General features: G+C 48.3%; 1 protein-coding gene across 3 annotated transcripts in view; it reads right to left on the reverse strand.

The window, feature by feature from the left end:
* Positions 1-24,419, reverse strand: part of LOC126530698 (uncharacterized) — a 129,416-nt gene that overhangs the window by 27,171 nt on the left and 77,826 nt on the right. For all 3 annotated transcript variants that reach the window (XM_050177963.2, XM_055070737.1, XM_050177964.3), the window contains 5 exons: positions 13,566-13,699; positions 9,880-10,515; positions 7,496-7,687; positions 3,984-4,097; positions 3,356-3,481 (listed from right to left, as the gene is read on the reverse strand). In XM_050177963.2, coding sequence (XP_050033920.1) covers positions 3,356-3,481; positions 3,984-4,097; positions 7,496-7,687; positions 9,880-10,515; positions 13,566-13,699 — 1,202 coding nt within the window. The remainder of the gene's footprint in view (positions 1-3,355; positions 3,482-3,983; positions 4,098-7,495; positions 7,688-9,879; positions 10,516-13,565; positions 13,700-24,419) is intronic.

A 24,419-nucleotide genomic window follows, 5' to 3' on the forward strand; every position in this document is an offset into this window, starting at 1 on the left:
AACGCAGAATCTCCATGAGCCGTCCTTTTTGACCAGCACGACAGGGGACGCCCAGGGACTTGACGATGGCTCAATAATGTCTTTCGCTAGCATCTTGTCTACTTCCGTTTTGATGACGTGGCGCTCCGAAGCTGAAATTCAGTAGGGTCGCTGATGGATGGGTGGATTATCGCCTGTATGTATATGATGTTTGACAAGTGATGTCTGGCCTAAGGGTCGGTTGTTCAGTTCGATTATATCCTTGTAGGAAAGGAATAGACTGCAGAGCTGTTCAGTCTCCGCAGGAGTGAGATTCAGGGCAATCATTTTCCTAATGACGTCAGTACAATTGGCAGACCAGACACGCTCAGAGAAGCGTCGACGGCAAAAGTCTCAACACAGCTAACTTCTAAAGTAGTGATTGTAGCCAGAGTGATATCTTTAGGTAGAAATTGCTTAGCGAGACCGAAATTCACCACAGGGAGGTACGCGCGATTGTCTGTGACCATCAGTATTGTATGCGGGACAGTAACGCTGTGAGTGAGAGTGATGGCAGTTATGGGAGTGGAGATGTAATCACCATCGGAAATTGACATAGAAGGCGACATTTCGATGTATGTCAAGACCTGGGGTGGAACATGAACAAAATCAGTCGGTCTTAGGCGAATTTCATGTGGTGGACTGCGATAGGACCTAGGTGTAGGAGCAGGGTGGGTGTCAGGGCGACTCAAGGAGCAGGCGCTGGGAAGACACATATTAGCGATTTCCTGGTGAACCACAGACTGGACCAGTGATATCGTCTCAGCAGTGTTGTTCCAAGATGTCTGTTGAGGCGCGGCAGGAAACACTGCTTCGAGTTCGTGGCGTACAATTCGGGTCACGTTTTCGCTTGGTGGTGGCGAGCTAGATTGAACGGTGGGGTCAGTACAAGAAGAGGTCGCTGCAGTATTTGAAAGCCGTGTAAACTGATTGTATATACGGCGACTCTTCGCCTGCTCGAAACGGCGGCATTCCTTCATGATGGCGTCCACAGTCGATAAGTTTCTGAAGACCAGAAGGTTGAATGCATCGTTCGTGATGCCTTTTATATTGTGTCCAACCTTGTCCGCCTCTGGCATGGACGTGTCGATTTTATGACAGAGGGCTAGGACATCCTGAATGTAGGAGACATAGGACTCTGTAGCTGTTTGGGCACACGTGGCAAGTTGTTGCTTGGCGGCTAGTTGTCGACCGGTCGGATTGCCAAAAACGTCGGAGAGCTTTTCTTTGAACAAGTCCCAGCTGGTTAGCTCTTCTTCATGTGCGTAAAACCACGTTTGTGCTGTTCAGCTGAGGTAGAACACGACATTGGCCAGCATTATGGTCGGATCCTACCTGCTCACCTTGCTGACGCGCTAATACATCTTCATCCATTCTGCCACATCAACACCATCGAGGCCTGTGAACTTGCTGGGGTCTTGCGGCTGAGGTCGAGCAATGTACTGGGTATGCGTAGCGTAGTCGGCATTGCAGCTGCAGATGCGGTGCCTTCCCCTGGAAGCATGGTCCCAGGCTGGGTGACACGTCAGCTGCGGAGCTCCGTGGCGAATACGCGTACTCAGCACCTCCACCAAAATGTCACGAGTATAAAACTATTTACACGGTGTATTTACAAGGCATATATAAATAGCATCTGAGGATCCCGAGAGGCTGTTGCCACTTCGTCGTCTTCACCGTCGGCGACCTTGTTCTCTGTTCCCCCCGTAACAATATCGTGCCCAATACAAGAAGGTACAGCTGAACCTCGACATAATGAACACAGATATAATTGAGTAAAAAGCTGCCTCACTGTCTGTTACGGTGTAGCAGATATATGTTTATAATAAATACTGGATATAAGGAAGCTGTTCTTGTGTCAGATGTGACTTCATTATAACGAGGTTCGACTGTACTTTGAATTGTGACGTCACACTGACGTACCAGTGCTGGGGTTTCAGTGTGACATTCAACAACTGGAACTTGAACATTCATTTTCTCTGCTAATAACCTAATTATTGCCAGAAAATTTATGAAAACAGAGTTAGGGTTCTCAAAGAATGCTGAAAGGCCGACTGCAACGAAATTTCACTTGGGCTAAATTGGCTATAAATGCACAGCATATACTATTGATACAATCTTGGCAAAGATGCAGGGCTGGTAATTGTCTAACTTTCTTACTGGCAGCGTTTACATAGCGACGTGTGCCTGGCGGTGGGCGGTAGCGATGCAGATAGGGCAAGAGTTCCAGAACTGCACACAACTGCTAATATCCCAGTTGCGCCCAGGTGCATTGCTCGCTCGGCATTTGCAAGTCGACGAGTGTCTCTTTCAGCGCGCTTTCTCGCTGCGCATGCGATTTGAGCTGCTGCAAGCATTCTGATGCAGTGCGTGGCCGTCGGGTGCTTCAACACGTACTCGAACACAAATGATGGCTGAGCATTTCGCAACGCTGCGCAGGGGAAGGCAGAACACATCTTTCCTGTCCCAGCTTTTTACAGTGCAAGCCTGCACTGCACCGCAGCAAGCAGGCAAGTGTGACACAGACCATCCAACGTGCACAAGGCACGTAAACTGCACTCAATGAAGCTGCACCTGCTACATTTCGCGAGCACATGCACATAACCGCGCAAGACCTGCTCGCCAAACGCTTTCACGGGATGAGTATAACTACTATAAGCTGTGATGGTGCACAAAAAGCAAAGGTAAGTTGTATTCAGGGGCAATGCACTCGAACGGACATTTCTGGTGTTGCTTCATCTTTGAGACGTTTCGCGCATCTCTACATTGGACGTGCCGAAGTAGATGAACGAAAGCCTTTGTGACGCAATGCTAGGAACGCTGTCAGCAGGAGCCGCGTGTGGCACCTGTCAAAAAGGAGAATGGGATGTGGCGTCCATGGTGTAGATGCGATGGCAAACTATGCCGGAATGCGATTCCGCTAGAGCGAAATCGGCAAAACTTTACCGCAACCAGAGTAGAAATGTTTTTTTTTTTTAGTTTAGTTTAGTTTTGGTATGAAAAACATTGACGTCTGTGAGCGTTTTGTGATGCATTCACTTGCATTTCAAGCGTAAAATGTTCCACACAGACTACTTCATGTCTAAATTATCTGAAACTGGGCTTTTTACGTGGTTGCAGTTGGCCTTTATTCAGTCTGAACAGATTTTGTATTCCTCTACATTGTCTGCTTTATAGCTATGCATGCACTTCCCCCCACCCCTTTGCAAAGAGAAAACAACTGACTTGTTGTATTGGTTCTGTTTAACAACGTAGCACCAAACACATCACGTATTGTTGCTGTGCATTCTTGCGTTTGCAGTTCAGCTACGCTGCGGTCAAGTAACAGCAAGGTACGCACCTTAATGACTGGAATGTGTCCGTATCTTGCAGCCAAATGCATTGCTGTGTTTCCGTCGCAGTCCTTCCGGTTTATGTTCAGCTGGTTGTTATGCATGTACTCAGCCAGCCAACTGACTGTTCTCTCCTGCAACAGCGGCAAAACGGCATGCATTGCATGAACTGTGAAAAGACAAAGAGTTTGGCGAGTTGATTTTTATGCACCCCACTTTAATATAACCAGTGCAAGAGGACAGGACAGTGAGTGAAACAGACGTACTGCCAACTCGCTACTCTCTATTTGAGTCATGAAAGCATAGAATACATATTATATGGCATCTAACGGCACTGAATACATGTGTACAGATGGTACCGAACAACAGAGAATCTAACACTTCTTTTTTTCTATGTGTTCTTATCACGCTTTGTGATGTCTTGTCCATTATTACCCCGTGTCACATGTGCATGCAGTGAAGCAAGAAGCCAAATATTCGCCACTGTTCCGAAATAAATTGTGTTGCCAGTCAGTGCTACGTTTCACTTCTTGCAATGTCCTGTCCTTTAAGTACAAAACATACATGTTAGGTTCTTTAGTGTGGGACAAAAGCAATGTTTTGTATGGCTTGAAAGGTCAACATGAAGATACAGACCTGTCCATACTTGGCTGCCAAGTGCAGAAGAGTTCTATTTCCTTCACTGGGGTCTACCTGGTCCAGTGCCATAGACTTGCTTACAAGCCACTGGAGTATTTCGAGGTTGCCATGCTAGTTTATGAAGGAAAAGAGAAAGAGGAAAGCATTAAGAGCGCAATTGAGGAATGTTACATACAAGGTTAGGCAAGCTAACTTGCCAAACTTATGGCGCTATCTCAAGGAGGCCTAGCAACACTAAATTGCACACACTGCAGCCAAAGACAACAAGAAGTCCATGTCTCCACATTCTCACATATTTTAAAGATCATCGTGGGCACCATCCAGCAATATCATCAATGTTCCAAGGTTCCCACATGTTCGGAATGCATGACGGATGTCTTTCCACTCTTTCCAGGCATCAGCCAGCTACCATAATCTTCGCAGCACATTCTGTTCCTTGCATACAAAAGCTTAACATGGCATGGCTTATGGCTGCTACGTCACATCGCACTTAGGTCATTGCTCCACATGCTCTCACAGATGACTCCCAGTAAAAGCTACAATTATTCAGCATGACGATGTTTGCAGCAAAAGAAAAAAAGTGAAAGTATCAAAAAAAAGCTCAGTGTTCAGTATCATACGATGAGATATTGTGATGTCATATGCAAGCAATTGAAAATTTTGTATGACTTTCTTAGTACATGTGCATCAAAGATCACATTGATATGCTTCCCCTGTGGTCATTCTCAGTGACTGAAACCCATTTTTCATAGTCACTCCTTTGCCATCCTAAAAATTACCAGCGAGAGGATTTTCAGGGTCAGTGTACAAGCACTCAAGTCACATACAATGACGCATCAGTTAAAAAGTTAAAGCACTGTACTGTGCCTTACGAATAGTTTACACAGCAAAGTTCTCAAAGCAAGAGAGTAAAAACTTGTTGCTACAAATCGAAGCAGAACCACAGTGACATTGTTAATTGACTAGCTGTTTTTCCACATAGCTTGTGAAAGCACTTGCTTTCATGGCTCATTGCTATGACTTGTTACTACATTAACCGCATGGCTATGGTAACCTTATCGATAGCTCGGAGTCAAGCAGCAAAACAGCTTTCAAGAGGACCGATACGTGGGCGAGTTGATGGTATTGGTTTCGCCAGTGTCTGTGGTACTTAAAAAGTGTTCGGTCTTCATTAAAAGATTCATTCGTGGGAACAGCACATGCCCTGTCAGCTCCTTTCTTTTCTGTGTTCATCTTGTCACACTACCTAAAGCAGCTATGAAAACGGCTTCTTGTTGACAGTGACACTAGCATTCTGCTTCTGCGGCCCTTTATATTTCTTTTACAATTTGGCATTAATAATGTACGCGATGTTGTTAATGTGCTTTTCCAGTTCGTTGTAGTACAGTTGCTTTGTTTTACGAGATGGACAGGTCCTTAGGCTTACTTTAAAATCGCTCCCGAGTCGCATCCCCCTGGAGATGCCTGCTACCTCCTTTTTGGGATCACACTTCAAAGTTCTAGCACAATATTTTAGAGTCTTCTTTTCTTTTTTTCTTTTAAATGAAGGTCCTACACCCCTATACACCAAAAAAATAGTAATGAGCCTCAGAGCGTTGTACACAATTTAATATAATAGCTTCTCTACAGCCAGTTTCGGTCACATACTGTGTCTTGACGTCACGGTACAGTATCCTCCTGGGAAACAAAACTGAAATTGGCTCTAGAAAGGCTATTAGGTATGTTAAATTATTTGTGGCACTCTGAGGCTTGTTAGTATATTTTCTGGGGTTCAGAGGTCTAAAGAATGTCTAAAATACTTCTTTAACGGATAAGCGAAATGCCTAAAGAAAATCTCAGTTTAAATGTTATTTGGATGTACACTTCTAGAAAACCTCCTGTAGCTGTGCTAATGCTACATTATTAGATGTCTAGAAAATTTATTAAAGGAAGCTTTCAGAACATTTTTAAAACCTTCCTTTTCATTTGTGAATAAACTCAATGTCAGTAATCACAATTAGTTTATATGAGAATAAACAATAGCCATTTATGTGATCATGAAAGAAAACTGGGCTGAAAAAAAAAAAGAAAGCTCACTCGAAATCAAGACATCGCATTCCCAAGTCAGACACCTTGACCACTAGACCATCTTAGCTGTTCTGAATTAGTGGAATAGTGGGAGAATCTGGGCAAATACTGCGTATGTTATGCGCGGGGAGTCTGACGTTTCGTGTAGTTGAAAACATATGTGACTGCAAAAGAATAGCTGCCTGATTTCTCATAGAAAGTCTGAATCTTACACATATAAACATAATGCCTAGCAAAAATGGGGCACGTACGACGAAAGAGAAGACAAAGATTAAGCTGTTGTTTTGACTCCTGCATGTCCTTTTTGCGCTACACAACGTGTAATGCAATATCAGTCATTTTCCATTAGTTTGTTTTGCTCAAGTACATACATGTTACAAAGATTGTCAGGAAATGAGGAGCCTCTACTCATATCTACAAGGAGAATGGCACAAAGGCTCTGCTCTGTGCAAACACATCCTATCATAGAAAATGTAGAATTTGCTTGCCTGTCACAATTACATGTAACTTCATTTTTTTTTTCTTTTTTTCACCTCCTACAGGTGGCCATATTCACGCAATTCGTGAATTCTACTTTGCTGATAAGCAAACTTAAATGCATGCACTTTAGTCTGTGCGGGGAGCCGAGGCAATACATACTTTTAGAAAGAAATTAATCTTCGTGAACCTCTTTACAAGTTATAAAAACTTAAAGATAGAAAGTACAAGAAAGTATTCATAGTTGAAAACAACATGTCCAAATATGCTCTTCAAGGTGGAGGTTTTGAAAACATCTTCAAAAACTTCTTGCCATAAATGTTCATTCAACATTTCATGATACAACAAGATGTGCACACGCTTTTCAAATCATGTCAAGAAGCTTTCTAGAAGTTTTGTGTGTCACAGGTAGGACTTCCTTTAACGCAGAAAAATTAACAGTCGAAAATATCATGTCAGTACTCCTTTAATGGCTGCATATGGCTTACAATATGTACATATCAAACAGAACATGGAGCAATTACAGAGGTTTTCGTAAGATTGATAGGCTTGAGGTGCAGCCTGCAGGCACATCAAGAGTTGGAAGCACTCATACCAACTTGTGAACGTCCTTGCATAAAAGAACACAATGCGGAAACCTATCAACTACTGCTGTATAACGTAACCAATGAGAACCAATGAGATAGGCAATCTTCCTTGCCAGTCGAAGTACATCACAGGTACATCTGGCTCGTAGCTTTTCTGCTTGGTGTCATGCACCTATTACGTTAATTCTCTTTCTTATTTCCCTAAGACATGCACATTACAGATCGTGTAATAAACATTATCTTTTCATAATCTGTGCCTTTTGCTGCCCCCTTGAACCTCCCCCCTTTTTTTACATACCATTTTATACGCTGCTTACAAACACAAAGCCTAAAATGCAGCGAGCTCAATCTCACAGAGCAGTCTGGCAAGTTACCTACTTTGACTGCTGTGGCAACGGGGGTGAGGTTGCTGTGGTTTTCATCGGCCAGAACGTGTTGAGGATGACCTTGGCAGAGCCACTGGAAGCACCGCAGGTGATTGCGCGCAGCACAGACGTGCCACAACGTGTTGCCCTGGCCATCGGACAGGTTCCAGATAAGTTGCTTTTCCATGTCGCGCAGGCTGTGACTCTGAAAGTTGTCACAACACATTTGCTGACCTTAGAAATCGATAGCTTTGGAATGATCAGATGAAGAGAAATTCGAAATTTGAATGGATACATGAATGGTCATCAATGCTTGCCTATTCTATTGCTACATACAATTATCTGCGCGGACCACACAAATAAAAATGGGTTAGAGCAGACTTTGCAGGCACTCCCAAGTCATGAATACCAGTTTGCCTATATCTCAGAAAAGAAAAAAATGCAATCAGTGTTTATACCAGTACTAACAAGCGGGGCCAAAACTTGAAGGATTACAAAGAAACTACAGAAGTAGTTAAGAACTGTTTTGAGAGCAACGCCAAAGAATAAAAAAATTACATGCATAATATTAAAAGGCCCTTGAAGCAGTTTGGACAAATTTTGCGGATGTGTAGGGTACAGCTACAGTTAAACATTCACACCACAATTTAAGTGAAACGTCTCATATAAAGAGAACTATGGACGATTATAAGTTATCCTTCTCCTCAGCCGTCTCCTCAATTCTCCTCAACTCATTTGGTGAGCGATCGAGGCTGTGCTCCACCTTTGCAAGCTCTGTGCCATGATGTGGCGTCGTGTCATCTACTTCCAGTGTCTTGGAGTCAGCGTGCGAAGCCTCTCCGCTAGCTGACTGGCTGTTGATCTAGAGTGAGAGCTATCCAAGCAGCATGAATTGAGACCGTTCTGTTGCAGCACCAAGCGTGTCCGGTATTCCGGTAACCGCAGGTGAGCTGGGCATTTCGACGGATGGGCAGAGGCGTAAGCTAAAGCCCCTCCATACAACTACCACTGTAATGAAGAAGGCTTTGGCAAAAGCACCGTGTGGCGGAGCGGCCTGCACGGTGCAGCCACCTGGTGGTGCAGAGCTTAGCCAGCCAAACACAGAGCTAACATTGCCTGTAACGAAGTGTAAAACATTTTAAACATTTAAAAAGACAACGTATTCACAATTGCGCTACTGCCGAAAATTTACACCAGCAGCAAAGTAGAATACAGTTGGTTACTGCTACATTAGCTCTGTGTTTGTCTTGTTGAGCTCCATGCCACCAAGTGGCTGCACCCTGCAGGCCACTCACATTTGTGCCTCTGCCAATCTGGGAAAAAAAGACGCTGCACCTGCGTTTAGCGGAATACCGGACATGTAAAGCTCTTTATTGCAGCAGTAATCCTCCAACGTGAAGTGACGCATGCAAATGCATAGATCCTGGTGCCAATTGGATATCAACAGCCTGATTCACTGCAGCCACTCCGCTCGCCAGAGGGACACGACTTTGCAACTTGACATGTCACCAACTTTTAGGTTTGCAGCCCACAACGAAACAAGGGCAATTCACAGTCCTCGCGAAAAGAAACTTCGAGACTAAAACTGACCATAAAGCTTGTGTCAACGTGAAACACGTAACACAAGCAGACAACACCTGCGGTGTGCCAGAAGTGCTCGAGTGTAGTGATAAATTGTTGTTGTGTGTTCTCTTTATTACTTATATTTTTTTATAGAAACAAATTAACCAATATTCCAACAATTACGAGCAACATCTGTTCATCATAAATTTGGAAAAGTTACTGATGCCGCAACCTGGGTAGCCAATTGGACGGCTCGGCCAAGTGACATCATGTGTACCAGTGACATCATGTGTACGTAACATCTACCTACCTAACAGGGTGGCTGAAAACTCGGGGGATTGGTGCTGCTGCGATTGTTAGCTATTCACATTTTTAAAACCTTAGAATAAATTACAGGCTTCACATGGAGTGCTTAAAGGTGTCACTTAACGATCAGAAGGACCTACCCGAACAACTCAGTATGTTTGTACAATATGGTTAAAATCGTTTTAGGGTCCCTATAAAAGATAAGGGAATGGCAGTGTAACTTAGAAAAGAAGTGTAGGAAGGTGATATTCTGGATTTCGAATAAGTGAAAGAAGGGACACTGGGAACATCATCAGGGTGATAGGCAAACATTGTTGCTGCCTGTGCCTTGCCTCACTATCTCATCCAAGCAGTTCTTTCAACCACTGCTCTGACACGAGTCAAACTGGCACTTTTCCGGCTGCTGTGGTGCAGCCTCCCAACACGAAAGTGAGCCTACTGTCAACAGCGACTTATCGATCACTTTTTGGCAACAGCACACGCACTTTGGCGAAAAGTGACCAGCCGGCCTACACTAGTTTCACGCACCAGGGCGTCCAGGTCGCCCTTCTTGGCGACCCTGAAGATGGCGCGTATCCAGTGCGGCACCCTGGACAGCGGGGGTTGCTGCGCCGCGCGCCGCGGCGGCTGGCTTCGCAGGGAGAGCACCGAGCAGGCGTCGCCGCCGCTCTTGAGCTCGCTGTCCGACGCGTACTGGCGCGACCAGTCGCGCGGCGGCGGCGGCGCAGCCTGGCCCCCCGGGCGCCGGGCCGGCCGCCGGGACGCCGCCGCCGAGGCGGGCAGCCACGGTTCGGCCCTGGCCGCGACGTCCCGGTGGTCCTGGGCGCCGCGGGCCAGCGCGCTCAGCGTGTCGATGATCGACACGGTGCGCAGGTGCGACGGCCGGCGACCCGCCGAGGCGCCTCCGACCCCGGCCTGCGCGGCGGACCGGCGCGGCCGATGCTGCTGCTGCTGCAGGGCGGAGGGCAGCTCGCACAGGCGCAGCAGGTCGCGGTCGTCGAGCACGAACTCCTCGAGCGCGCTGGCGTCCGGCGGCCGCATGGCTTGCGGGCCCGAGCTCAGCGCGCGCTCCCAGCCGGGCGCCGGCGGGGGTGCGCCGCGGGGCGTGCTGGTGCTGGGGCACAGCCGGGCCTTGGACGCCACGGCTCGCGGCTGGGCCAGTGGCTGCGAGGGTTTTAGATCGGAGGCGTCAGTTTTCATTCTCTCGATGACTGGACCGGCCGGAATGTGCGTCTCCGCATGCTAACGAGGCGTGAGATATACAGGGCAAACCGGTGCGCGAGAGCGTGGTCGTTTTCCGACGGCCCGATTTCGAACCATGTCAGTGGCGGGAAATATCAATTTGAATCGCCCTTCTGAAAAGCAGCGCGGTAGCATTACACAGCCTTACTGGACTCCCTGTACGATGCGCAGTTACAATCGTCCCAATAAGTTCTTTCTTTATTTCTGTGCTTTAAGGCAACCCGCACTTAAATTAAATAAACTATGCTTTTCACCGTGAGACACTGCGTTCACTTTCTCGCAGCCATGTAGACACGCGCCCAAAATCGGCGGGCACTATTGGTTATTACCGGAGAAAATGGATAACGCTTCCTTGCTGAATTTCGTCCGGCCACAGCGACCGAATTTCGATGGGGGCGAAATGCGAAAACACACGTGTGCTTAGATTTAGGTGCACGCTAAAGAACACCAGGTGGTCAAAATTTCCGGAATCCTCCACTACGGCGTGCCTCATAATCAGAAAGTAGTTTTGGTACGTAAAACCCCATAATTTATTTTAATTTTGAATTTCGCGCCCTAGCCACTTCCCGGCACGCTGTATTACGTCACGGTATTTCCGTACGGGCAGTGTTAATGCGAATAGCATTATGTGCCTACTTATCTATCTATCTATCTATCTATCTATCTATCTATCTATCTATCTATCTATCTATCTATCTATCTATCTATCTATCTATCTATCTATCTATCTATCTATCCTCTTGCCCCTCCCAGTGGCCCAAGTTATCTTCTTTGCCCACTAGGTATGTGCTCCTGGTTATGATGCCGTCGTGGTCGTTCCAGCGTCGTCATTACAGCTTGGTGATCTTACCCTCGTCGTGCCGTCGTTGTCACGCCTTCCACTCCGCACCCAGTGATCCAAGTTGTCTAATAGTATGAGCCGCTAGGTACGGGCTCGTGGTCGTGATGCCATCGTGGTCGTTGCATCGTCGTCATTCAGCTTTGTCATCCGACTCTCGTCATACTGTAATCGTCACACCATCGTCGTCATACAGTCGTCATGCATGCCTTGTCACACCGCCACCGTGATGCCGTCAGGATCATTCAATCGTCGTCAATTCAGCTTCGTGATCCGACTCTCGTCGTCATGCCTTCAACTCCAACCCAGTAGTACAAGTTCTCCACTTACTTGGGTCACTAGGTATATGCTCTTGGTCGTGACGCCGTTATGGTCGTTCCATCGTCGTCATTCCATCTTCGTGATCTTGCTCTCTCGTCATGCCGTCGTTGTCACGCCTTCTACCCCGCACCTATAGTGACCCAAGTTGTGTAATATTTCGGGCTCGCCGTCGTGGTGCCATCATGGTTGTTGCATCGTCGTTATTCCAGCTTTGTCACAACTCTCGTCATGCCGTCGTCGTTGTCACGCCACCGCCGTCATAGAGTCGTCATGCACTCCGAGTCACACAGCCATCGTGATGCTTTCGTGTTTGCTCAATCGTCGTTATTCCAGCCTCGTGATCTGACTCGTCATGCGGTCGTCGTCATCCCTTCTACTCCGGCCCAGTGGTCCAAGTTGTCTAATTCCTTGGGCCACAAAATATATGTGTTCGAAGTTGTAATGCCATCGTAGTCGTTGCATCGTCGTCATTCCAGCTTTGTCATCCGACTCTGGTCATGCTGTCGTCACCGCGCCATCGTCGACACACAGACGTCGTCATGCCGTCATCATCATACCACCTTCGTCGTTCCATCGACGTCAACCTTCGTCATTCTCACGTAATCATACTGTCGCCATTCAATCGTGATTATGTCGTCCTTGTCATGCCGTCACTGTCAGCGTCGTCGTACAGGTTTCATGATAAAGTTATTGCGCAAATGTCATCATACATGAACTCGTCATCATCAAATTGCCCTGATATCGTCGTCACAGGCGTCGTGATGCATTCGTTATTGTGCCTTCGTCGATCGTGATGCCGTCTCGGTCATTACACCGTTGTCAACGCACTTTGACACCGGACTCTCGTCATGCCATCGCCGTCGTCATAACATTGCCATCATGCCATCCTCAACCTCATCTCATAGCCTTGATCCCGTCGTCATCATACCACCTTCGCCGATCCATCGACATCATTCCTTGTTCGCCATTCTATCGTAATCCTGCTGTCGTCGATAAATCGTGACCATGCCGCCGTTGTCACGTCATCGTCGTCATACAGACGCCATCAAGTATCCGCTGTCAGATCGTCGTCGTCATGCCATTGTCGTCTCACTCCAGCTTCTTCATCCGGTTGTGATCATAATGTCGTCGCCGCGCCATCGTCATTGTCCTCACGTCGTCGTCACGCTGTAGTCGTAACAATGTCGTCATAATTTAAGAATCGGCATCTCATTGTCGTCATACCGTCGTCGTTATACCGCCTTTGTTCTCCCATCGATATCATTCCTTCTTCGTCATTTCATCGTCACCGCGTCGGCGTCATACAGTCTTCACGCCGCCATGCTCATGGGTGATCTCGGCAATACGGTCTGTCGCTACAGTGCTATTCGCATTACCGTCGACAGTAATTTTTTTCATTCAGAAAAAGTTCACAAAGCTCACTACAGGCTTAGTCCTTCACTACTATAGAATGCAATGTAAATATTGTTTGTAGCACTTAGCGAGCCATTATCCCAGCTGATGCCGTCAGACTCATTACGTCTCTAGGAGAAAGCCCGGGAGTTCCAAGCACATCTCGAGTGCACATAATTCCGCAGCTGTTCGTATTCACTATACTCTTAGGTTTCCCTCCTATACTGGCAGCGTTACGTTTTCGGTTGGACACATAGTTGACATGCCAAAGTGGCCACTTCATCAGAACGAACCAGAACACGACTGGAGAGTTCGCAAGACGAAGTACAGCATCTTCATGCACGCAAATGTGCAACCAGCCGGAGGCCGGAGGGTGCACGACCCATTCCTAAGCATGCACCTCATATAGGCTGTTTCGTACCTGTTTGGTAATGCTCGATGTTGTCTTCGGGCGGCCACTGGTGCCGGCAGCTGGGCAGATCCTGCGGCAAGCCTCATGGTCAGGAGCGGCACGACGGTTTCGCCTCGTGGACAGCACACCGTGCAGGTTCGATGCTGCGGGGAGGGAAAAAAGGCTGTTACCTCTTCTGTCAATGGGTCACGGGCAAACAGCACGCTAAACGATCAACACTGCAGCGCTCGATCGTGGGCGCACAGTTTACAGCACGCGCACAGTCCACGCGCATCGGCGAAGACTGGTAAAGCCGAACGCATAATCAACCGCGCAAGACAGGTCGAGGGGCGAGCAATATGTCACGTGCATTATCCGTTTCGATATTCGTGAAAGGCTCGCCCTCGCCTCGCATGACTTCACGAGGGCCCAAAGCCTGCGACGCTGAGTACGAGGCCGTGTGCGATGGAGCGCCAGCGCAGGAGTTCTTTACGCTGTTCACCTGGATGATCGCCCGTGTCAGAAACGCTCAATCCATGTGGCACAGGCTACGACAGTGATTTTCGGGAACATCAACCGACTTGCGTTGCCTTTATTTTGTATAGAGCCATCGCGCGGTTCTGTCGCGTCCCAACTGCGACGACTGAAACGGAAGTTCGTTACAAGCGATAAAGTCGTTACACGAGCTTTGTGTGCGGGATATGTAGTTGGTAGCAATTCATAATTGTGCCTATCGCGAACAAAAGATAAGGAGGCGTGTTTGCCACCAATTCTAAAACGCCGGAACAGGGCTAAACCGACGGTTGTGTCTCTCGTCCAAGTTGCACCGTTTTATAATTATAGCGACAGTTTCAATCAACTATAGTCAAAACATGAATTCTCAACGGGTGTCTGCGTTTGTTCCTTCTTACGCTCGTCCTTGATTTACCCTGAGCGAGGTTCGCAGAGGCGCTGGTCCTGCGTCATGTGACCCTGCAGCGCTGAGGATTCTGGTGAGGTTCCTATAGCCGCCGGATCGAAGCTTTCACACACTTTGGTTATACTCTGTAGTGCGTCTCCGCTCGCCAAACGTACCAGATTACCACGTGGACGGTACTATAGAAAGTTCTAGCTTCACCGCAAATTCTTACCGTATCCGGATTTCCGGGTTACCGGAGCCGTGGACGGCAGCGGCAAAGCTGGTAGCGACATCTTGTGACGCTTTGTCCATGCTACAATGCGTTCGAAAAAAATTTCGAGTCGCGTGAGCGTTCTCATCGAAGGAAACAGCAAAAGGTTAACGATTGTGTCGCTACCAACGCTTACACCAGTAATTAAGTTGAATACGGTAGGTCAGCGCGGTAGCTTCAGTATGATTTTTTTCGTGCCCTCTGGTTAAGCTATGCGTCACTGACCAGCGCTGTTGTACACCTCTCGGTATACCGGTAACTAACAGCAGCTAACACTCTCTAATGTCCCCTGGTATATAGCGCTGTGCTCGTTTTTTCCTGTTGGAAGAAAAAGTGGCGCCCGCACGCAACGACGAGGACAGTTGTTTGCAGGTGCGACGCAGCACCGAGTCGACGCGTTATAGGAAGTACAGCGCCATTCAATCCAAGGCCTTCGGGCCCGCGCAAGTCACGATTCCCGGCGACGCCCATGCGGCTCACGTGAGTGAGTGAGTGAGTGAGTGAGTGAGTGAGTGAGTGAGTGAGTGAGTGAGTGAGTGAGTGAGTGAGTGAGTGAGTGAGTGAGTAAACTTTATTGCAGGTCCGGCGAGGACGCGAACTCGTCGCGCACCCGGCTAGTCCCACGTCGGGACCGGCAGGTCTAGCCCACCGGCCCGGTCGCGGGCACGCCGGACGGCCAGGATTTGCAGAAAGCGTTCCCTTCACTTGTGGCAAGGCGACTGAATTTTCGCCATCCAGGTTCTGGTCAAGCAACTGTAGGTCAAATAAAGACTGCGTCTGCTCAATGTGCTCTACGTCGTGAGACAACATTAGAGCGATAAAGGGCTCTATATCTTCTACTGGACTCCTCTCCGGTGTTACGAACTCAACAAGCGGGACTATACGAACGCTACGCGCACAACGGCGTCGCAGTATATCAGTCACGTAACCTCAATATATGTTTAGTGTGCATTGACTGGAAGGGTTCTGCGTTGTCACGCTATAGGCTCTATAAGATACGGATTAGTGCATGGGGGGCCGCGGGCTCTGCAGCCTAATTTTCATTGCCTCGCGTTCTGCGCCGTGCATTATCCCTGCAGGTATACACGAGTAATTTCGTACTTGAATTCCGTCTCCATCAGGATCGCCATAATTCCCGCGGATAGAGGTGTTATAGGGCAGAGCTAATGCATTTTTCGGCGACAATAATGCTGCCGTCGACGACAGTCGGAAGCGCGGAGCTCTCGAAAGCTTTCGCAAAGACCACGTGATGCTTGCCCGAGTGACCGCGGCCCTGACCGCGCTCGCGAGTCCAGGCGCGTGTCGCTCGTTTTGCAACGGACGCGGCGCGCGGCCGTCGCACCCTGCAGGGCAGACCTGTCGTGCGCATCAGCGGGCGGACCGAGGGTCCCCCGCATTGGTGCGGGGCGGCAACGGGGGGGTCAAAAGTGACAGCACACCGGCCTCGGCACGCACGCTGTCGCCGCGGTCGTGAAGAAGATGCGTCACAAGGGGGAGGGGGGGAGGAGGCTGCGGCAAGAAAAGCGGAAGAGAGCGCGCTTTTTTTGAAAAGCGAGCGCGAGCCAGATGAACGGCTGCCACGATGCAATGGCTGAGGGCATGATCGGCACGGTCCGCCCGCGGGGCCGCTCGCCTCCCCCCCTCTCCCCCATCTCGCGGGCCCATCTCGGAGGAGAGTCCACGCGATACCGGCGAGATGCGCGCGCCGTCATTACCGCAGCGGCGGCGGCGGCAGCACGAGGCGGCTGCGAGAAGAGAGCATCGGCGGTCGGTCGGAGGCCCCTAGCGAGGCACGACCGCCCTCTCGGCGCCCTGGGGAGAGCGATGCGCTGCCCCAGGAATCTGCAATTACCATAATAGTGCCTCCAACGATGCCCAGGCCTGCAGCTCGGCATCCACTCCCAGTGATTAGAATTCCTTCGGTAAATATGGCCACCTCGGGGCAGGAGGAGGGAGAGCGGGACCGCGCGCCTCCTCGCCGACCTGCGCCGGCGAGGCCTCTGCGCACGTGGCACACATTGACTTGTAAACGCCAGCGCCCGCTGCTGCTGCCGCTGCACGCTCGCACGCATTCGGCATGAACGCGCGCGCCGCCACGCTGTCGCGGACGATGCGATGGTGGCCTTCGGCAAGGCGCCGGTGCAGGCAGGGGCACTTCCGTCGTCTGCACACTCGTCCGTGCCTCTTCCGAGCTGTTTTCGAGATTGTCATCCAGCGCCTTACTGAACTCGTCCGCGTGCGCGGTGACCAACTGCGTACGCGTACAGCCTCTGTCACGTATGATTGACCAGAACACGCACCACGCACGTTCCTTGCTTCTGCTTCAGAGGTACATTGCTGATTTCTGGTTGGCGTACCATGAGTGTGCTAGCTAATTAATGCACCTTCTTTCCAAGGCATTCTATGTTTGCTCGTTACAGCCCGCGTTTGTTAATAAAGCCGCTAGAGATGTGTCTTCATTGTTCCGGTTAAGTCTGGCGGCGGCTGTATGCCAGCGCGACTCGGCGTTGACGGGAGACGCAAGCGGAACACACCCTCGATGTGCAATCCGATTCGCCCGGACCGGTGTCAGTTCCGTGATGGTGCAGAACCGGTCCGGCACTTGATGCACGAACCCTGCACTGTATACCCCAACCTCGCAAATGCGGGGGAGTGCTACGAACGTGTTATGCACGAAGCCTGCTCTGGGTAGAACGAATGGCGACGTGTAGAAGACGTCATGTTGCAGTGGTGAAAGCAATAGCAAGCTGCAGAGGCACATTCTGCACTATAGTTTAGGAATCGCAGGAGAATGGGCGATGTATAAAAACATGGCGGCCATGACGTGTTTCCGGCTCCCGCAGTTAGTAAAAGCAAATCCTTCGAGATTCACTTTTGTTCTTCGGGGGGCTCCTGTAGGCAAACGGGAGCCATGAGGGCCCATGCCCCCTTTCCTTTTTCTGTACGGTATGCGAGTACCTACATTAGCGGGCTGTTGGAAGTCATTCACTCGATTCTCGAACAAAAAGGTATTCGCGCGAGTCACTGTAGTCCAAACGAGTTGCAGTATGCACTTAAAGGAGCGCTCGTGCTACTATACTTTTACTGTACGTTTGAGGCGCAAACAGCACGCGCAGAGAGAGGGAGAGTCACGTGACACGTGGTATTCGATGGTACCCCCCCTCTCTCCACCTAAATGGGACAGCATAACCGTCGTCATTCAAGTTTAAGCAATTTACTAAGCATTTGTTACGCAGCTTACAGACTGTCGTTGTAGGTACTAGGCAGTTTGCATTCCTCACAAATCCAAGTACCGAGACCGAGTGCGACCACACTGAGTTAAGTTAACAATGAACTGAAGAAACAGTCTGTCTTGTTCCAAACTTTGTTTCGCATGCATGTTTACGAAGCCAGTGTGCACGCACGAGCTCACAATGAGACAGACAGAGACAGACAGACAGAGAGACAGACAGACAGACAGACAGACAGACAGACAGACAGACAGACAGACAGACAGACAGATAGATAGATAGATAGATAGATAGATAGATAGATAGATAGATATAGATAGATAGATAGATAGATAGATAGATAGATAGATAGATAGATAGATAGATAGATAGATAGATAGATAGATAGATAGATAGATAGATTCAAGAATAGGGTAGGGAGGAAACAGAGCTCCTCCAAACAAACATGTCATCAGTGTGACCTTGCGTTTCATTATTATGATTTTTTTCGCTATAAGCATTCGAAGATGTTATACGACAAAGCAGAACGTCAACTCCCTTGTCAAGTTTATTTCTGTATATGGGCTACCGGACTGTGCGAAAAACGGAAGTATAACAACATCCAGCTCTCGAAGAGGCACTCGCTTCGGCCTCGCAGTTTCGTGGTGTAGGGATTGCGCTCTTACTGGCGGCGTAAACCGCGCAGGGCACCTTCGACACGTTCCGTCTGCGCAGAGGGGAAGACACACAAAGAGGCCACAGACCCTCGGCATTCCTGCGCACACACACCGGCCGCGGCCAACGGCCGACAGAAAATGAGCGACCTATACGGGGAGCAAGCGAGCGAGCGAGATGAACGGCACGTGGCGTCACAGAACTATGCGAAATTAACCCGGACAACGGGCGCGTGGCGCTGCCGCGTTCGGACGGAGAGAGGCGCACGCTCCCGAGTCGACGGCCCACGGGCGCGAGGATCCCGCGGGCGCGCACGCGAGTCGCTATTCGAGCGAACCCACCCCGGGTAGTACACGCCAAAAATCCATCCACGCGCAAGCAGGCGCTTTTCTGCCTCCGGCACGCATCGGTCTCGAGACGATATCTGAGATAACAACAGCGCGGAGTCGACGGGACGACACCCTTCCTTCCCGGACAGCCGCGTAGATGGCCCGATCACTTCGATCGTGATACGTAATTAGCGCCGAAGGAGTGGCGATTCGTGGCATGCGTGACCGCGAACTCCGCGGTGGCTGTCCTTCGTGCCTGGTTTCTCGAAAATGACGGGTTTGAGGATTGCCGCTTTCGGGAATGGCGAGGCCCGCGCGCCGACTGCACGGTGAACTTTTGTCTTTTCAGTGCGAAGCATTCTTTTGCCTCATCCCAGACGCCTTCGCGGTATAGGTGTGTAGGCAGGTGTAGGTATACGTTCCTGTCTCGCCTCGTTTCGGACCTCCTTAATACAAAGAAATGCGCTGCCGAAGGTGGTATCGATTCTCTTGTCTTCCAGCACAGCAGCTTGGTGCTCTACAAATACTATGGGCCACGATCGCTCGCCATATAGTTCCCCCGGCAGTCCAAAAACAACCGGCTCTCTGAGACGAAATTAGGCGCGTGCGTTACACGCCAACGGGTTGTTTTAGAAAAGGGGCCACCAAAGATAAGGGGCCCCTAACGATTAGCGTCCCGCCACAGCGCATGCACCGAACCCGAACGGTATCTTTGGGTTTGGGCTTTCGTGCGCCCCTAAAGCTAAATAATAATAATAATAATAAAGTCGGTGCCCCAAACCTGCTTTGCATCGTCTCAACGTCGCCACGAACACAAGCACACACACACACACACACACACACACACACACACACACACACACACACACACACACGCACACAAATTTAAACCGTGTCAACGCCTCCTCATCGAAAATATGAAACTCTCAGGTGTACTTTTCATCCTTTAAAATATTACGCATTGCATTAACTTTTCATTTTGTTTCCGCGTGCAGGTATAGCGCTGCAATCGCGTGAAGATAACGCAAGCCGGAAACGCTATTCTAAAGCACCTTCCCGGATGGGACAGACCGCGAACACAAAGCGCTCTCTTGCTGGCGCGCCCCAAGCTCTAGACCCGTATTCTAAATCCTCCGGGGCAGAGCGCTAGCGCTTTGGTACACGCCGTGTTAGACATGCACAGCCTTCGGGATCGGCCCATATTCCACAGTTCTTATCTCGCAGCAGCTAACGCCGCGTAGAAGCTGTGCGACATTGTACAGCCTTCGTGATCGGCCCAGGTCAAAATGGTTTTAACGCTTCTTTGCCGATATACGAATGGCCTTGACGTCTGTCTTCTTCTTTTCTTTTTTTTTTTTTTTTTGAGAACTTCCATTCTGGAAAACTCCGTATGGGTTTCCTTTTATAGCTTCGTGCTATATACAGTCGGGTGGATGATAATTTTTTTCCCTTTCGCTTAGTTGACACTTTGCCCCAGGTGACGTCACAATTCACGTTTCACTTACGCCCGTCCAGTACTCCAATGTAGAACCCAATAATCGGCATGTCGCAAGCTCGCGTCGAACGGACATACATAGTTTAAACGCCATTACCGTCGTACCATCGTAGTCACCGCCGTCGTCTTGCTGCTGTCGCAACACACACACACACACACACACACACACACACCTGCTCGACCTGCTCAAACGCGTTTGCCCAGAAGGTGGCGCTTTGCGGAACCCCGAACTAAAGTTACTGTATATCTAGAAGCGTACGGTGAGGGGCTAGTTGGTATGACATTATGAGAACAAAGAGAAAGACAGAGAAAGAACCAGTACCGGTACGCTTGTCCTTTTTAGCGCAGTTTTTCTTTGTTCTCATTACTGTATATGCTACCAAAGGTAGCATATACAGTAACTCTACCCCAACGATGCTGGATATCCAGCTAACCTGTAAACTGCTTCGCATGTAACATCTATTCGCACAGCGTGCGCGATGCGCAGTAAATTTTTATTGAATTGTTCTGTTGCATTCGAGCCTGAACGAGGTTGCCGCTCCTGTTAACAACCAGCCAGCGTGTTTAGGGGCATTTACTTTTCACATACGTTCATAAATGTAATTGTCAGTGTACTATATACTTATCACACTTAAACATAAACAAACACTGTTCGCTTGTACTTCTGTGCTACAAGTTCCAGTACGTTTCACATATATTACAACACGTAAACAAACATATGTAAAATTTTTAATGCAGTCATTTCATTACTTTTTGCAATATAACGATTAGATTTTACAAAACGACGATTGCCCAAATGAGCATATAGCGTACAACATATATTCATCTAATAAACGTAATATTATTGTATAATATGAGTAAAGGACTGAAAAAATACAGATTCTTGCCCTATGCTACATACAATGTTTAAACGAGAAGAAAGAGGAGGGGGTTAACCGAAGGGCCCGATCTTTATTAGTCATATCGCAAGAAGCCAACAAACACTGATACCAAGGACAACATAGGGGAAATTACTTGCGCTTAATAAATGAAATAAAGAAACGATGAAATAATGGAAATTAAAGTCGATGAAAAAACAACTTGCTGCAGTTGGGAACCGAACCCGAAGCTAAGCGAAGGTTCTGGGTTCGGTTCCCAACTGCAGCAAGTTGTTTTTTCAACCACTTTAATTTCCATTATTTCATCGTTTCTTTATTTCATTTATTAAGCGCAAGTAATTTCCCCTATGTTGTACTTGGTGTCAGTGTTTGTTGGCTTCTCATATATACAATGTTTAACAAACGCGTCCTCTCATAGTCCGTATTCTGTCGTCCACAGCTTGTTCTCGCGATACCTAATGCCCCGTATTCTTTGCATTAATTGTAGCGTGGCTTGCGGCGAGACTGATCATCGCCTCATTCGAGAAGCACGACTTGCGTGTTGCTCCTAAAATCGGTAAAACATCTTTTTTTTTTTTTTTGCGCTTGCGGCTGATCCGTTCTGAAATTTTTCAGAAAGATCACATTTTATGGTACGGATCATTCGATGTTACACTTGGTACAGTTACCTGCCTGATTTTCAGGGGGGATGCGAAGTTGCTTTCGTCTATATGTGGAAGCTACAGCTGCTGCGAAGGCAACGCCATAGCATAAACTTGTGTCGCCACCTGTCGGCAGCTGCGGAAAGTAGCCGTTCCAGATCGGTGTCGCGTGTTCCAGAGGATCGGGCCACACGCAACGCAGTTCCTACGCGATATGCTTTCCCTGTCTCGCAGCCAAGCTTCCTATTTGTTTACCAGCCACAAAGTATCCAGTGGTTACCGCGCTCCATCCACTGCTGGACACGAGGTAGCGGGTCCGATTCCCATCTGCCGCGTTTCAGTGGGAGCGGGAAGCAAAGAAGATAGCGCACGGAGCATTACGAGGTGCACTTTAAAGAACACTGAAGGTCAAGGCTAATGCGCACAGCACATATATTATAAGGTGTCGCCAGCTTTATTTTTTCTTTCGTGTAAAACCCCACCAATTATTGTTGTTATTAATTAGTATTATTTGCTATTAGTGGCGGCTGCATGCACCCTCTCAGTTATCGCTGAACACTGTTGCGGTTCAAGTACATTCTGAGAACACTATTTCAAGCACACAATTTGCGCTGTATGTATATATACGCACGAGTACATAATCTGTGTACTTGTTGCTGTGTACTTGTGACTTTAGAAGCAGACGTAGATCTTTAGATCTAGTGGCACACACCCACTCTGGAGGACTGGCGAAGGACCGGGTAGTTCACAATGAAATAATAAATGAGGAGAACAATATTTTAGAATACGTAGATTGGAATAAAAAGAGATAGATTGGAGAGAGAGCGATATTATAGAAACGTATAATTAAATGAAAAAAGAAATCAAAGTAAACAATTCAAGGTCAATTTGGCGGAAAGAAAAATGTAACTGAATTTAGAGATTATGTCTCACTGACCCAACAAGAAAATCTTGAACGGCAGCGCAAAGCCTCCCGTCGGTGCCCAAAGTCGACGGACCCAAGGATGGCAAACTTGGAACAGTTAAATCTACGTACATCGGTGTAGCGCTTGTTGTTGTTCCTTCAAAACGTGGCACGTACCCACAATAGGGGATGGGTCAGGAATTGGGTAACTGTACGTTCAGTTAATAGTTTTCTTTTTTCTAAGAAACGAAAGACTAAAAAGACGCAACAGCAAATAAAAGTGTTTTGTGTAATTGTATGCTTGTTTATGTTTTCTTATTGCTTTTTTCTTTCTTTCTTCGTTTTTTCACTCATACCCGAGTAATGTATTCGGAAAAGACGGCTCTGAAGATGCCCACCTTGTATTTTCTTTTTCTTCTACATATCTAAGACGAATTAATGAAGCGACAAAATACATTCAAGACCGACTCGTGCCAGTGGCCCACCACTTCTATAGACGCGTACAGTGGATTACACGCCCTTGAGGCGGCTCGACGACGAATTAGCTCGCATCGGATGTCGCCTATCTATATAAACAGGAAGCGGCATCGAAAGGTCCACCGACGAAGACGACACCGTTCAGTCGGCACGGGGACCGCACGTGTGAAACCGGTTTCGGAAGAAGTGAAACTTTGTCTAAAACAGCACCGGCGGGTCTCGCGAGATACGCTCACAGATAGTTTGCGAACAGGGCAGCTGCACCGGTTCGGCATACGAAAAAAAAAAAATGGCGCGTGCCAAAGGCAACGAGTTTAAGGGGACACCGAGCACAGACACTCTAAATTAGTTTCCAGTGATAAGGTGCTCTTTCGGAAACGAGTTAACCAGTGGAAACTCGTTAAATGACGTCGAGGAAAACTAGAAAGAAAAAAAAAAGAACTTGTTCACCTGTACTTCTGGGCGCGGAGATTACGTTTGCTACGAACAAAGAAATATTACTTCAGTTAAAACTTAATTAGTGCTGCAGTGAGCGCCAAGTGTGGACTTCATTGTTTTCGCACGTACACAATCATGTAATCGTCTCTTCGTCTTCACGTTCGGTCGTTCACGCCTTTAAGAAAAAAAAAAAAAAACCGCTGGGTCGTCCTCAGTTTCTCATAGTAAGCGACGAATCGACAATTGATTTGCCGAACTATCCACAACTGCAAAACTCGCTCTACCACAAATGCTTACTACAGGCTGAACATTAAGTCTCCCTGTGCTTTCTAGGGTTACATGAGCACTCCATGACAGTTTCAACTTCTCATTTGTTTGAATTAATTAATACACGGCGCCATATGCGGCGCAGCGCTGTTGAGCTCGTGGTCGCGGGTTCGATCCGGGCGGCATTTCGAAGAGGGCGAAATGCAAAAAAGAAAGAAAAAAAAAAACTCGTATACTCAAGATTTAGTGCACGTTAAAGGACCTCAGGCGGTCAAAATTAATCCCGAGTCCCCCACTACGGCGCGCTTCATAACCAGATCGTGGTTCTGGCACAAAAACCCCACAATTAAATTAACACTTTCTAAATCCCAGAAGAAAAAAACTACTCGCAAGCGTCAGAAC

The sequence above is a fragment of the Dermacentor andersoni genome, chromosome 5, assembly GCF_023375885.2.
Source record: "Dermacentor andersoni chromosome 5, qqDerAnde1_hic_scaffold, whole genome shotgun sequence".
In the NCBI taxonomy this organism is placed as follows: domain Eukaryota; kingdom Metazoa; phylum Arthropoda; class Arachnida; order Ixodida; family Ixodidae; genus Dermacentor; species Dermacentor andersoni.